The sequence below is a fragment of the Salvelinus fontinalis genome, chromosome 12 (genome assembly GCF_029448725.1).
Source record: "Salvelinus fontinalis isolate EN_2023a chromosome 12, ASM2944872v1, whole genome shotgun sequence".
Classification (NCBI taxonomy): Eukaryota; Metazoa; Chordata; class Actinopteri; order Salmoniformes; family Salmonidae; genus Salvelinus; species Salvelinus fontinalis.
The window spans coordinates 35,461,433-35,477,601 of NC_074676.1; the positions used below are offsets into that span (position 1 = coordinate 35,461,433).

The 16,169-nt window shown below is 47.9% G+C and overlaps 1 protein-coding gene across 1 annotated transcript in view; it reads left to right on the forward strand.

The window, feature by feature from the left end:
* LOC129867246 (neurocan core protein-like) overlaps positions 1 to 15,475 on the forward strand; it is a 310,382-nt gene extending 294,907 nt beyond the window's left edge. The window contains exons 14-16 of the mRNA XM_055940524.1: positions 84 to 228; positions 11,666 to 11,848; positions 13,122 to 15,475. Coding sequence (XP_055796499.1) covers positions 84 to 228; positions 11,666 to 11,848; positions 13,122 to 13,327 — 534 coding nt within the window. The 3' untranslated portion in view covers positions 13,328 to 15,475. The remainder of the gene's footprint in view (positions 1 to 83; positions 229 to 11,665; positions 11,849 to 13,121) is intronic.
* Positions 15,476 to 16,169: the final 694 nt, after the last annotated feature.

A 16,169-nucleotide genomic window follows, 5' to 3' on the forward strand; every position in this document is an offset into this window, starting at 1 on the left:
CTGTGACTGTACCTGTGTTTCTGACTGTATCTGTGTCTGTGACTGTACCTGTGTTTCTGACTGTGACTGTGACTGTGATACAGCAATATGAGAACTGGCGGGAAAAGCAGCCGGATAACTTCTTTGCGGGGGGAGAGGACTGTGTGGTGATGATCGCCCATGAGAACGGCAAGTGGAACGATGTGCCCTGCAATTACAACCTGCCCTACGTCTGCAAGAAGGGAACAGGTGAGACAGAGAAAGAGGAAGGGAGGGAAGGGGGAGAGAAGGGGAGAGAGACTGAGAATGTGAAAGAGGGAAGAATCAAGAGGGGATGAAGAAAGAGAGGGGGCGAAAGGGACTGAGAGTTGAAGAGGAGGTGATATCATGTTTCTGCTGTGCTTTAAATACATTGAAGAATACTTTAAAGTGTCTGGATGTTAGCGAGACCATTTTAGTCTCTTCAATCAGTCAGTCTGGACAATAGGTTGGCACAATACAGCTCACCTCCAAACCCAGTCAGCTCACCTCCAAGCCCAGTCACCTCACCTACAAGCCCAGTCAGATCACCTCCAAACCCAGTCAGCTCACCTCCAAGCCCAGTCAGCTCACCTCCAAACCCAGTCAGCTCACCTCCAAACCCAGTCAGCTCACCTCCAAACCCAGTCAGCTCACCTCCAAACCCAGTCAGCTCACCTCCAAACCCAGTCAGCTCACCTCCAAGCACAATACAGCTCACCTCCAAACCCAGTCAGCTCACCTACAAGCCCAGTCAGCTCACCTCCAAACCCAGTCAGCCCTCTCCAAACCCAGTCAGCTCACCTCCAAGCCCAGTCAGCTCACCTCCAAGCCCAGTCAGCTCACCTCCAAGCCCAGTCAGCTCACCTCCAAACCCAGTCAGCTCACCTCCAAGCCCAGTCAGCTCCACTCCAAACCCAGTCAGCTCACCTCCAAGCCCAGTCAGCTCACCTCCAAGCCCAGTCAGCTCACCTCCAAACCCAGTCAGCTCACCTCCAAACCCAGTCAGCTCACCTCCAAGCCCAGTCAGCTCACCTCCAAACCCAGTCACCTCACCTCCAAACCCAGTCAGCTCACCTCCAAGCCCAGTCAGCTCACCTCCAAACCCAGTCAGCTCACCTCCAAACCCAGTCAGCTCACCTCCAAGCCCAGTCACCTCACCTCCAAACCCAGTCAGCTCACCTCCAAACCCAGTCACCTCACCTCCAAACCCAGTCAGCTCACCTCCAAACCCAGTCAGCTCACCTCCAAACCCAGTCAGCTCACCTCCAAACCCAGTCAGCTCACCTCCAAGCCCAGTCAGCTCACCTCCAAGCCCAGTCAGCTCACCTCCAAACCCAGTCAGCTCACCTTCAAACCCAGTCAGCTCACCTCCAAACCCAGTCAGCTCACCTCCAAGCCCAGTCACCTCACCTCCAAACCCAGTCAGCTCACCTCCAAGCCCAGTCAGCTCACCTCCAAGCCCAGTCATCTCACCTCCAAGCCCAGTCATCTCACCTCCAAACCCAGTCACCTCACCTCCAAACCCAGTCACCTCACCTCCAAACCCAGTCACCTCACCTCCAAACCCAGTCACCTCACCTCCAAACCCAGTCAGCTCACCTCCAAACCCAGTCAGCTCATCTCCAAGCCCAGTCAGCTCACCTCCAAACCCAGTCAGCTCACCTCCAAGCCCAGTCAGCTCACCTCCAAGCCCAGTCAGCTCACCTCCAAACCCAGTCAGCTCACCTCCAAACCCAGTCAGCTCACCTCCAAGCCCAGTCACCTCACCTCCAAACCCAGTCAGCTCACCTCCAAACCCAGTCACCTCACCTCCAAACCCAGTCAGCTCACCTCCAAACCCAGTCAGCTCACCTCCAAACCCAGTCAGCTCACCTCCAAGCCCAGTCAGCTCACCTCCAAGCCCAGTCAGCTCACCTCCAAACCCAGTCAGCTCACCTTCAAACCCAGTCAGCTCACCTCCAAACCCAGTCAGCTCACCTCCAAGCCCAGTCAGCTCACCTCCAAACCCAGTCAGCTCACCTCCAAACCCAGTCAGCTCACCTCCAAACCCAGTCAGCTCACCTCCAAACCCAGTCACCTCACCTCCAAACCCAGTCAGCTCACCTCCAAACCCAGTCACCTCACCTCCAAACCCAGTCACCTCACCTCCAAACCCAGTCACCTCACCTCCAAGCCCAGTCAGCTCACCTCCAAACCCAGTCAGCTCACCTCCAAACCCAGTCAGCTCACCTCCAAACCCAGTCAGCTCACCTCCAAACCCAGTCAGCTCACCTCCAAGCCCAGTCACCTCACCTCCAAGCCCAGTCACCTCACCTCCAAGCCCAGTCAGCTCACCTCCAAGCCCAGTCAGCTCACCTCCAAGCCCAGTCATCTCACCTCCAAGCCCAGTCATCTCACCTCCAAACCCAGTCACCTCACCTCCAAACCCAGTCACCTCACCTCCAAACCCAGTCACCTCACCTCCAAACCCAGTCACCTCACCTCCAAACCCAGTCAGCTCACCTCCAAACCCAGTCAGCTCATCTCCAAGCCCAGTCAGCTCACCTCCAAGCCCAGTCAGCTCACCTCCAAGCCCAGTCAGCTCACCTCCAAACCCAGTCTGCTCAACTCCAAACCCAGTCAGCTCACCTCCAAACACAGTCACCTCACCTCCAAACACAGTCACCTCACCTCCAAACACAGTCAGCTCACCTGTAGCTGAGCTTCCCACTTCAGACAGCTCCTTTAAACCACTACTACTGAGGGTTTTACTGTCAACCCAGGGGCTGAGGATTCTCAGAACATTTAATCCACAACAAAATTATCCTCCTTTGTGTGAAGCATTGTTGGAAGACTTTCACACAAAGTTTTGGGGTTGTCTGGTAAAGTTCCGGTGTCACATGATCAGGCCTATGTGTATCTGCGCTGTCATGGTGCTGTGAGGACTGTGAGACGCCAAAGAAGCCAGTGCCTATTAGAGCTGATGGTCCCTGATTTGCATTTGGGGCAGACAGAGAGACAGGGTATTAATAGTCAGCCATGTAGGGGTTTCTAGGTAGGTTGAGACGGCTGGTCAGAATCCAGAACTCGGTTTAAGGAAATGGAAGATCAGGAGACTCTGGACTCACTCGTGGGTCACTGCTAGATCATTTTGGCTGCTGATTTCAAACTGGCCTCAGACTAGAAACAGTATTTACTTCATCTGAATGGTCACCAATTAGTTAGAAAACTTAACCTGTTTGGCGTGCAAGCCCGACGTCGGGACATTTATGACAACAGCCACTTCAAGTGCAGGGTGCAAAATTCAAAATATATTTATTTTAAATATTTAACTTTCACACATTAACAAGTCCAATACAGCATATGAAAGGTACACATCTCGTGAATCCAGGCAACATGCCCGATTTTTAAAATGTTTTACAGGGAAGACAAAATATGTAAATCTATTAGCTAACCACGTTAGCAAAAGACTCCACTTTTATTACTCCATCAGTTTTTGACTCCATCAGTAGCTATCACAAATTCGGCCAAATAAAGATATAAATAGCCACTAACCAAGAAACAACCTCATCAGATGACAGTCTGATAACATATTTATTGTATAACATATGTTTTTTTTGAAAAATGTGCATATTTCAGGTATAAATCATAGTTTACATTGCAGCTACATTCAGAAATTGCACCGAAAGCAGCCATAATATTTACAGACACCAACGTCAAATACCTAATTACTCATCATAAAACATTTCTGAAAAATACATAGTGTACAGCAATTGAAAGACAGGCATCTTGTGATGCCAGACAATATTTCCGATTTATTAAGTGTTTTACAGCGAAAACAAAATGTTGCGTTATATTAGCTTAGCACAATAGCCAGAAACACTTGGGCGCCCCCGACCAGTTCACAAGCACGACAGATATTAGAAATAGAAAAAATGTCAATAATCTGATTAAACTATATTGAAAAAACATACGTTACGATGATATGGTCACATGTATCAAATAAAATCTAAGACGGAGATGTTAGTTGTCCATAACGAGAGCAAAACAGAAGGCAAATTCATGTCCTCTTTCGCTCGCTCCAGAAACAGGAAATGACGGTCACGTCAAACAAAGAGCTTTAACTTCTACTGCCTCAGAAACCCGGATCCGGGAGCACCCCCCACCCCCCACACACTGTTTAGCATAGCTAGCATAGCTTCACAAGTAGATAGTAGCATCTAAATATCATTAAATCACAAGTCCAAGACACCAGATGAAAGATACAGATCTTGTGAATAAAGCCACCATTTCCGATTTTTAAAATGTTTTACAGGGAAGACACAATATGTAAAGATGTACATCTATTACCTAAAAACACATTAGCATAATCCACCATCTTTTATTTGTCCACCAACACCAGTAGCCATCACCAATTCGGCTAAACTAAGATATTTATAGCCCCTAACCAACAAAAAAACTCATTAGATGACAGTCTGATAACATATTTATGGTATGGGATAGGTTTTGTTAGAAAAAAGTGCATATTTCAGGTAGCTGCCATAGGTTACAATTGCACCCACCGTCACAAATGGACTAGAATAATTACAATGAGCAACGTGTTTACCTAACTACTAATCATCAAACATTTCGTAAAAATACACAGCATACACGAATCGAAAGACACAGATCCTGTGAATACAGACAATATTTCAGATTTTCTAAGTGTCTTACAGCGAAAACACAATAAATCGTTATATTAGCGTAGCACATAGCACATAGCAGCCCAGCATTGATTCTAGCCAAAGTGAGCGATAAAAGTCAACATCGCCAAAAGATATTAATTTTTTCACTAACCTTCTCAGAATTCTTCCGATGACACTCCTGTAACATCATTTTACAATATACATATACAGTTTGTTCGAAAAGGTGCATATTTAGCCATACAAAACCGTGGTTACACAATGAAAATAGTAGCAAAACAAGCCTGAAAATGTCGGTCGCCATCTTTCAGAGTGATCTGGTTTAATTAATAGCTAATCATATACTTGACTAAAAAATACAGGGTTTACAGGAATCGAAAGACAAATTAGTTCTTAATGCAACCGCTGATTTACATTTTTAAAATTATCCTTACTTTTCAATACAGGGTTCGCCAAGTGAAGCTATACCAAACAAAATGGCGAAATGTGCGTTTAAAATATTTCGACAGAAACACGATTTATCATATTAAATATTGCTTACTTTGAGGTGTTCTTCCATCAGATTCTTGGGCAATGTATCCTTTCTATGTTATAAACGTCTTTTGGTCGATAGATGTCCTCTGTCCTTCGAAATGTCCACCACCAACGACCGACACCCCAAAACGTGTCCAAAGTTTCAGAGTGCACAACAAATAAATTCCTCTAAAATCGCACTAAACGGATATAAATTGCTATAAAACGGTTCAAATTAACTACATTTTGATGTTTTTAACACCTAAAACGAGTGAAAACATGACCGGAGAAATATTGCTGGTTAGAAAACGATTTGGAACGAGGCAGGTCCGATGCCCTTCACGCTTCAGGCGCACGACGAGAAAGGGCGGTCTCTATACATTTTGGTCTTTTATACTGGCTGTGAATATCCCATCGATTCCATTGAAAGCGTGATGACGTACAGACACCCAGAGGAAGACGTAGGCAGTGTCGGTTTCTTCATAGCATTCACTGTCGCCTTAAAAACAGACCCCAGATCAGAGGTAAAAAAAATTGAAATCTGAACCCTGTCATGAAAAGTGCTGTAGAAATTGTTCTGTACAACTCAGAGACAAAATTTCAACTTCTATAGAAACTAGAAGGTGTTTTCTATCCAATAATAACAATAATATGCATATTGTACGATCAAGAATTTAGCACGAGGCAGTTTAATTTGGAGACACAAATATGCTAATGCGGAACAGCACCCCCTATAGTTCCAAGAGGTTAATTCCACCTCAGACCAAGACAAAAACGATTTTTTTTCTCTCACCGCCTCTTGACAACCAGTGGAAGGTGTATGAAGTGTATGTAGACTCTTACGTATCACGCCCCTGTATAGGCATGCAGTTGAACAGAGCATCGATTTTTGACATTCCACTTCCTGGTCAGGAAGTGTGCTGCAGAATGACTTCTGTTTCACTCAGAGAAATAATTCAAACGTTTTTAGAAACTAGAGAGTGTTTTCTATCCAATAGTAATAATAATATGCATATTGTACAAGCAAGAATTGAGTACGAGGCCGTTTGAAATGGGCACGATTTAACTGGCTACTCAATACTGCCCCTTGCAGCCATAAGAAGTTTAAGATAAGTCACTCATGCCACACAAAAGTTTGGGGACCACTGCCCTAGAGTCAGACCAACTTTCCACTGTGGATGTGAAGGTATTTACTCTTTATGTTACATATAGTATTTACAGCATGTTATTTCTCTCATTATACAGAGGTTTAACCCATAGCTGATGACACACTGTCACAGGTCTTACTTAATGGCTCCAACTGGAAAGCTGACTTTCAGTCAATCCGTCAGTGGCAGCATTCAATCTTCAGCCCAACTACACTCCTTCTTTACAGCAGAGCATAATCTGTCTTGATTCCTATAGTTTAGTGGTGTTGTTCTGGGGTCTGCTGCTCATCAGTGGCCGTATGATGTGATTGGCTGATGACTGGCGTGTGGCTGACACTCAGGCCTGTTCCTCTTGAGAGAGAGCCAGGAGGCAGTATCCAATCAGAGATGCACGTCATCTGGGTAATTAGTGTTACCCATAATGCCGTGGGGCAGACCACAGAGCAGGCTGGCATGAGTCACCCTGATCAGGAGGAAGGGCTGTGGTGAAGGCATCTGTCTGTCACAGACACACACACATGAATACGCACACAGAGAGTATTATCAAATACTCAAATTCTCATTCATATACAGTTCAAAGTATTCTCTTACCCATACACACCTCAAGTCCAAGCCAGAGCACCCTGGTCCTTTGGAGCAGTTGGGCCAGAAGTCCCCTGGAACACCTGGAACACCTGCCACTGCCTCTGCCTCTACATGCCTGTTACCAACTACGCCTGGAACACCTGGATCACCTGGAACACCTGCCACTGTCTCTGGCTCTACATGCCTGTTACTAACTACACCTGGAACACCTGCCTCTGTCTCTGGCTCCACATGCCTGTTACCAACTACACCTGGAACACCTGGAACACCTGCCTCTACATGCCTGTTACCAACTACACCTGGAACAACTGCCACTGTTTCTGTCTCTACATGCCTTTTACCAACTACACCTTCTCTCCTGCACCTTTCCTCTGGTGACAGAGAAGCAGCTCACCCTGACACCCCATGCACCTATTCATGAGGATAGTGTGTACGGCCCAGTACATCACAGCGGCCCTCCTTTTGTAGGCCCGTGGACAAAATGGTAACCTGTACAAAAGCGTGGCTGCGGTGATGTACTGGGCCGTACACCACCCCTCTGTAAAGCAGTCACTTAATTAGCTCATGTCAGCAAAAAAAATGTGACTGTTAAATTAGTCTAGCGCCAGCTATCTAAACTCGTAGTAAGTATGGTTGAATTACCAATTACCTTATAAAAAATTGCTAAATCTTATCTCCACCCCATGGCAAAATGTGTAGAATTGCAGCAAAGCTGCTTTAAAACAAGCCACCGTGGCCCCTCATGATAATTTTTTGGTGGGCCCCACCCCCATCAATGTTGCCCATCCCTGCACTAAGTCTTTTGACACATCACATGCACTGCTGCTACTGTTTATTATCCTGTTGCCTAGTCACTTTTACCCTACAGTACATATCTACCTCAATTACCTCGTACCCCTGCACTTCGACTCAGTACTGGTGCCCCGTGTATATAGCCAAGTTATTGTTACTCATTGTGAATTTATTCCTCGTGTTATTATTTTTATATTATTTCTCTTTTTTCTCTCTACATTGGAGGTGCCCGTAAGTAAACATTTCACTGTTAGTCTACACCTGTTGTTTAAGAAGCATGTGACAAATAACATTTGATTTCATTAAACTTTACTCACAGTTCACCTTAACTCAGCTGCCTGCCGTGACAGCTGCAGGGCACGGCATTGGCTGCGAATGAAGCGTGCGTGTGTGTTTGTGAGTGAGAGAGAGAGTGTGTGAGTGTGTGCGTGCATGTGTGTGTTGAAAATATGCTTGCGTGTTGTTTGTGTAAACATACCCACCTCACCCCAATCTAATCTGCTGAGACATGATAGCCTCTAGGAGTAGCTTCAGCCCAGAGGGCTCGGAAAGTGCTGGATGAATTCAGGCTCTAACTGTCTTCAGCTTTCAAAAGAACACTACATCAGCCTGACACACACACACTCCTGCTCGCCTGCCAGCCATCCCCAACCTAGACCCAGTCAGTAGGGGCATATCTGGGCTGTGTTGTGGAGTGTCTGGTCCTGTGTCTATTGATCTGTTGACACCGCGCGCTAGTGTTAGTAATGTCCCTCCTAGTCTCTGCTACTGCACACTGAACACAGTGAGTAATAAACTGGGGTTTTCTGGTTGGCTGAATTTAAGGTGTGAGCCACAGCAGCAATCACTGTACTGGCAGTCTAAACAAACGCTGTTAACACAATTTACAGATTTTTAGCACTACTAAAAGTGGGGTAATCTGATATGGCTAGCCATTATTAAGGTGTCTAATTATATGGCTAAGTAATATCATAGCTATGTGATTAGGGTAGCTCAGTTAGTAGAGCATGGCACTTGCAATGTCAGGATAGTGGGTTTGATTCCCGGGACCACCCATATGTAAAATGTATACATACATGACTGTAAGTCGCTTTGGAGAAAAGTGGCTGCAAAATATTATTAATTATTACATTGTAATAGCCTACAGGTAATTACTGCAGTCACAGACCAGACCTCCCACTGGGCCAATACTGCAGTCACAGACCAGACCTCCCACTGGGCGTGTACTGCAGTCACAGACCAGACCTCCCAATGGGCCCATACTGCAGTCACAGACCAGACCTCCCACTGGGACCGTACTGCAGTCACAGACCAGACCTCCCACTGGGTCCATACGGCAGTCACAGACCAGACCTCCCACTGGGCCCATACTGCAGTCACAGACCAGTCCTTCCACTGGGTGTGTACTGCAGTCACAGACCAGACCTCCCACTGGGCCGGTACTGCAGTCACAGACCAGACCTCCCACTGGGCCCATACTGCAGTCACAGACCCGACCTCCCAAAGGGCCCATACTACAGACACATACCAGACCTCCCCTTGGGGGTGTACTGCAGTCACAGACCAGACCTCCCACTGGGGCCGTACTGTAGTCACATACCAGTCCTCCCACTGGGCGTGTACTGCAGTCACAGACCAGTCCTCCCACTGGAGCAGTACTGTAGTCACAGACCAGACCTCCCACTGGGGCCTTACTCCAGTCACAGACCAGACCTCCCTCTGGGGCCTTACTCCAGTCACAGACCAGACCTCCCACTGGGGCCTTACTGCAGTCACAGACCAGACCTCCCACTGGAGCAGTACTGTAGTCACAGACCAGACCTCCCACTGGAGCAGTACTGTAGTCACAGACCAGACCTCCCACTGGGGCAGTACTGCAGTCACAGACCAGACCTCCCACTGGAGCAGTACTGTAGTCACAGACCAGACCTCCCACTGGGGCCTTACTCCAGTCACAGACCAGACCTCCCACTGGGGCCTTACTGTAGTCACAGACCAGACCTCCCACTGGGGCAGTACTGCAGTCACAGACCAGACCTCCCACTGGAGCAGTACTGTAGTCACAGACCAGACCGCCCACTGGGGCCTTACTGCAGTCACAGACCAGACCTCCCACTGGAGCAGTACTGTAGTCACAGACCAGACCTCCCACTGGGGCCTTACTCCAGTCACAGACCAGACCTCCCACTGGGGCCTTACTGCAGTCACAGACCAGACCTCCCACTGGAGCAATACTGCAGTCACAGACCAGACCTCCCACTGGGCGTGTACTGCAGTCACAGACCAGTCCCCCCACTGGGGCTGTACTGCAGTCACAGACCAGACCAGACCTCCCACTGGGGCTGTACTGCAGTCACAGACCAGACCTCCCACTGGAGCAGTACTGTAGTCACAGACCAGACCTCCCACTGGGGCCGTACTGCAGTCACAGACCAGACCTCCCACTGGGCGTGTACTGCAGTCACAGACCAGACCTCCCACTGGAGCAGTACTGTAGTCACAGACCAGACCTCCCACTGGAGCAGTACTGTAGTCACAGACCAGACCTCCCACTGGGGCTGTACTGCAGTCACAGACCAGACCTCCCACTGGAGCAGTACTGTAGTCACAGACCAGACCTCCCACTGGGGCTGTACTGCAGTCACAGACCAGACCTCCCACTGGAGCAGTACTGTAGTCACAGACCAGACCTCCCACTGGAGCAGTACTGTAGTCACAGACCAGACCTCCCACTGGGGCCGTACTGCAGTCACAGACCAGACCTCCCACTGGAGCAGTACTGCAGTCACAGACCAGACCTCCCACTGGGGCAGTACTGTAGTCACAGACCAGACCTCCCACTGGAGCAGTACTGTAGTCACAGACCAGACCGCCCACTGGGGCCTTACTGCAGTCACAGACCAGACCGCCCACTGGAGCAGTACTGTAGTCACAGACCAGACCTCCCACTGGGGCCTTACTGCAGTCACAGACCAGACCTCCCACTGGAGCAGTACTGTAGTCACAGACCAGACCTCCCACTGGGGCCGTACTGCAGTCACAGACCAGACCTCCCACTGGAGCAGTACTTTAGTCACAGACCAGACCGCCCACTGGGGCCTTACTGCAGTCACAGACCAGACCTCCCACTGGAGCAGTACTGGAGTCACAGACCAGACCTCCCACTGGGGCAGTACTGCAGTTACAATGCCGGGATACCTGGAAAATACATGTTTCCTCCCCTTCTTCCCTCGTTTCCTCTACTCCTTGGAGTTATTACTGATCTGATAGTTCCACATTAATGTATTAGGAATGTCATACGGACCTGTCATTTTCACCACGTTCAACCATGTTTCAAATGAGCGATCAGCGATTACTTCAAGGAAGCGAATTAAGGATTTACTGTAGTCTGCAGATGGGTTGTTGAATGGTAACTGTCTGGGGGTTAGTAAATGTACTGAGGGCTTTAGGTTTCAACTGCAGGGCTGCCATCTAGGGAATGACAGAGGAACTGCACCTTCACCCCCAGTCAACCCTCCTCATCAGTCGTCTCTCATTCGTCCCCCTTCTAATCCGGCCAATGAGAAGCAAGCGTGGGTGCATTCCTAACACCTGTCACACACTGTGGCCCCTAAGGCCCCTGTCTTCTCTAAGATAGTTTGTGTATGATGAAATTGCCACTACACACTGATCTAAGGTCAATTTTGTGTTTTCCTCCTGGATAGTGAATGCTAGATTTGATGGAGGGTAAACTGATCCTAGATCTGGTCCTATGGGGAACTTCTAGCCAGAGCTGAAAGGTCAGTGAGTCAGTGTGAGGTCTCATGGGGGACAAGGGCATAAAAGGGACATGCACCCAGGCAAAGAATGACTGTGTGGATGTACACCACTGTGAATGCTGGTAATAGACATCATATTATGACCTCATGTCCCACTCATCCATTGCTGTGCTTCTATCTCTCCCTCTCTCGCTCTCTCCATTGACAGTGCTGTGTGGGAACCCACCCAACGTGGAGAACGCCTTTCTGATTGGCCGTAAGCGGTCCCACTATGACATTCATTCATTGGTGCGTTACCAGTGTGCCAATGGGTTCCTCCAACGTCACGTCCCCACGGCCAAGTGTCGTGCCAATGGCAAGTGGGACCGGCCCAAGATCATCTGCACAAAGTGTGAGTGACCAAGACCATTAAAGGGTTACGTTTTATGTCTATGGGGTTAATGCTCAAACAACAAGAGAGGAATGGACACGACAATTAGATCAGATTCAGTAGGAATACAAGACTCTCCATAGAAGTTGTAGTATGCACTCTATTTTGCAGCTTTTCAGCTTTTCATCAGATAGAGGTTGTGAGATGACGGTAATGTCCTTTAAATGTAGATAAAACTTAAATTATAGCTCTTTTTCTGTGAGATTGACAGCCAGAGGTTTGGAGGACTGCCAGAAACACCAATAAGAAACATTTGATTTTACCATCCTCCCATGGAGTAATAAAAGTCCCTCTGCACAACAACATCCATCTTTCTTTATGACAGCAGGATCTTTCATATTGTAGGATGAGAGATTTTATCAAGTCATTAGAAACCTTATTCTCCTTTCACCTTTCAAACGGTGATATTTACTGGGCTCGTACTGATGGAATGGTGATGTAATGGTGATGGAATGGTGATGTAATGGTGATGGAATGGTGATGTAATGGTGATGGAATGGTGATGGAATGGTGATGTAATGGTGATGTAATGGTGATGGAATGGTGATGGAATGGTGATGGAATGGTGATGGAATGCTGATGTAATGGTGATGTAATGGTGATGGAATGGTGATGTAATGGTGATGGAATGGTGATGGAATGGTGATGTAATGGTGATGGAATGGTGATGGAATGGTGATGGAATGGTGATGTAATGGTGATGTAATGGTGATGGAATGGATTGCTGCTGTTTAAAGTGAAAATATGGAGCCTTGTTATTTGTTTTATTCCGTGCATTTTGAGTGGAATGTTGTTTTCCTGCCATCGTCGTTTGTTAGTCATCATTATCCTGGCAAGGTAGACTTTTTGTTGGCAAACCCAAACCAGGACCAACGGATCCAATTTGGCAGTACAACATAGGAAGGAAGTGGCTTACTCAGGCCGTGAGTGGGAGAACAATCCTATGCTAATACATGTAGAGAGCTCGGCGCCCACACTGTTCAATGTAAAGTAGAGTAGACACTCAGAGCTGAGTGGCTGATGTTGAGAGCTGTATATCTGTGGTGTTGACTTTTCGTCCCCCCCTCCCTTCTCTCATATACCTCTCTCACTCTATCTCATCCTTGACTCTCCCCCGTTGCTTCCGCTCTACCTGTCACACACCCCTCTACTCCCTCTCATCCGGTCTCGCCTCTCTCTTAAACCTTCACTCCTCCCCTTTCACCCCCTTTCACACTCTTCTCTCCCTCTCTAGCCCGGCGAGCCCACCGCTACAGACGGCACCATGATCACAGCAGGCGATGGGAGCGTAAAAATCACAATAAACACAGCCATGGACACAGTGAGGGAGGCCACCATGGAGGAGACCAGGGCCACAGGCACGGCCATGGACACGGAGGCCACCACGGAGGGGACCAGGGCCACAGGCACGGGCATGTGCACGCTCATGCTCACATCTGAACCAAAAGCCTCCACTGCCCAAACTTCACCTCACTGCCCAGTCTCCCTCCTCTACTGCTCTCTACCCCCTGTCTACCCCCTATCCTGCCCTTTTCCTGACCCCACAGCCTGGCTCCCCGAGCCAGCATGTATCATACTCAACTCTGAGGCCTGACAGCCGACTGCTAGGCCTCACTGAGACAATAACAATCCCTTTGTACTATTTTCTTTACCTTCAACACTTTCCTTTTCTTTCATTTATCCCTCCCCCTTCACAACCTACTGTCATCGAGTCAGTGAGGACCCAAGATACGGGGCTTTGCTCACCTAATAAAGCTTTTTTTTTTTTACATAAACAATTGTGAAGGAGGTTTAGTACAAGCTGTAAATAGTGACAACATCATTGGAATCAGAAGTCGAGGAATAGATAGATACATATATCCATGTTTTCCATTAGTCTTCATTCTAACACCTTTATTTTTAAGAGACTTGTTGTCTGAGTGTATTTCCCAACTTTGCTGTTTTTGGTTAGCTCTTTGTAAGACATTTGACTTAATAACCTACAACAGTTATTCTGAACAGATTGACATGCTTTGCTTTGACACTGGCGCTTGTACCGGTTGAGTACCGTTGTGTTTCATCATTGTAAGACAGACACTTTGGACTGTGTGTACTAGGTGCACAGAGGAAAAGAGAGACAACTCACACTTAACTTGTATCTGAGTCAACCTCACACCACTGAGGTCAAATCAAATCAAGCATCCACAGCAGTCCTTTTTAAAGCTGAACTGGAAATGTTACTTTAATGGTTTCTTCTAACAATATCATCCTTCTGTATGTGTTGCCTTTCTAAGTCATTCTGTGTTCCTGCTTAAGTACTAGAGGAGATTGCTAGTTGGTAGTCGAGAAACCCAACCCAGACAAATTGTTACCTTTGGAACTGGCCAGATTGTGATTGAGTCTGGTTTTCCAGCTAGCTAATAGGCAATGATCCTTCATTAGAATCCTCTCATGCCTATCACCACACTCTCCTATTCCATCTGTGTCTCTAAATTGGAGGTCTGTTCATCGTCTATCTTAGAGCTCTACTTCTCTGGCCAGCTGAGGAGAAATTGTTCTGTCAGACTGTCAGAGAGAGAGAGAGAGACGGACATGTGGAGAAATAGAGAGAGAAAAAGAGAGAGGAGCAAGGAATCCGGACTCTTAATTACAGTTGGCCCCGTTCTCCAGCACATCAAACAGAGGGATGACAGGGCTCTCTGTGCAGCCGTCGGGTACAGAGCTGGGGCCATAATTAGCTTCAGAAAGTACTGCTAATAGGACATGGGTCCACAAAGTCGGGATGACTACCAGAAGAGACCTGGGCTGGGGGGGGCAAAGAACCAAAGCTGTTGGAGAAGGCAGAGGTGGCTGGGTTCAGAGCCCAGTCTCAGTGAGGGTTGTGTGGGGTTAACAGTGGGGCGACAGGACCCATAAAAGATGCTTGAAAAATTATAGATGGTTAGAAGCGATAAAGCACTTTTGTATTTCTGGACATGGAGGCAATTGGCTGTTGTTCACATTGTTTCACAATAGTACTCACTCCAGGTGTGTGTCCTGGTTTTAAACAGGTCTACTGCAGCCTGCAGCCCGGTCCGGCTGGGATAAGACCCGGGCCACCTCCTCTCTGCTGCCGCTAGAAAATGAGACACGTTTGTTTTTTCACTGCAGGGTCCGACTGATTCTCTAAAGCTCCTTTATCACCTTATGTAATTCCTCTGAGTTTAAATCCCCCTCTTTCTCTTTCTTTCTCTCCTCTCTCTTTTTGCTCTGTTTCTCTCTCTCTCCCTCCCTCCCTCGCACCTCCAGTTCTTCCGTTGTCTTTCATCCTCAGCCCTTTATCCACCTTGTCAATGACACAGATGGGGAAGAGAAAGAAGAGAGAGGCTCCATATAAGTACAATTCATCTCCCTTAAAGCATGCCTAATTAATGAAGAGGTTATCATCTTGACCTTTGTCCCTGGCTGTGATGACAGTGGCTATGCTCTGACGGATAGGGAGCCACAGGCCTTTCACAGCACTCAAGCTCTGACGTCTTTAACATGTCAGTCTAATACCTGCTTTTTTCTATCCGTCTACTATTCCAGATATTTCAGACAATGGATTGACTATGGGTGGGTGGGTGGGTGCTCCTTAGGCATTTAAAACAGCTGAGATTCTCATAGAGAAAGCGTGATGACGATGATTAATATGGACTTAAGCAGGACAATGTGTGTCTGTCTCTCACAGTAATACGAGGGACAGAGTGGAGTGTGTGACAGGAAGAACAAATATGAACAGAGGTGATTGGATCTCTCTCTCGCGTAACAGAACTATAAAACTATAACAAACAGAGACTCTGCTGAGAGAGAGACTGGGCTTGAATGAGGTGTGAGGTTCCAATCAGATGTTGGATATGATTAGGGAGTAGAGATGGAGTCCTGGTTGTTTTATAGGACAGTGGAGGCTGACCAACATGTCTTGCTTGGCTGGTAGTCATCCTCTAGTCTAGGAGGATGTTGTTATCTCCCCACCAGACCAGCTGGTTATTGCAGGTCTCCTGGAGCAATGGGTCAACTCAGCTCAATGTGCTCCGTGGATGCTGAGGTCGCCCACAGCTGTCTGCTGCCACGGCATGGTCGCCCACAGCTGTCTGCTGCCACGGCATGGTCGCCCACAGCTGTCTTCTGCCACGGCATGGTCGCCCACAGCTGTCTGCTGCCACGGAATGGTCACTCCCACAGGTGTCTGCTGCCACGGCATGGTCGCCCACAGCTGACTGCTGGCACGGAACGGCATGGTCGCCCACAGCTGTCTGCTGCCACGGCATGGTCGCCCACAGCT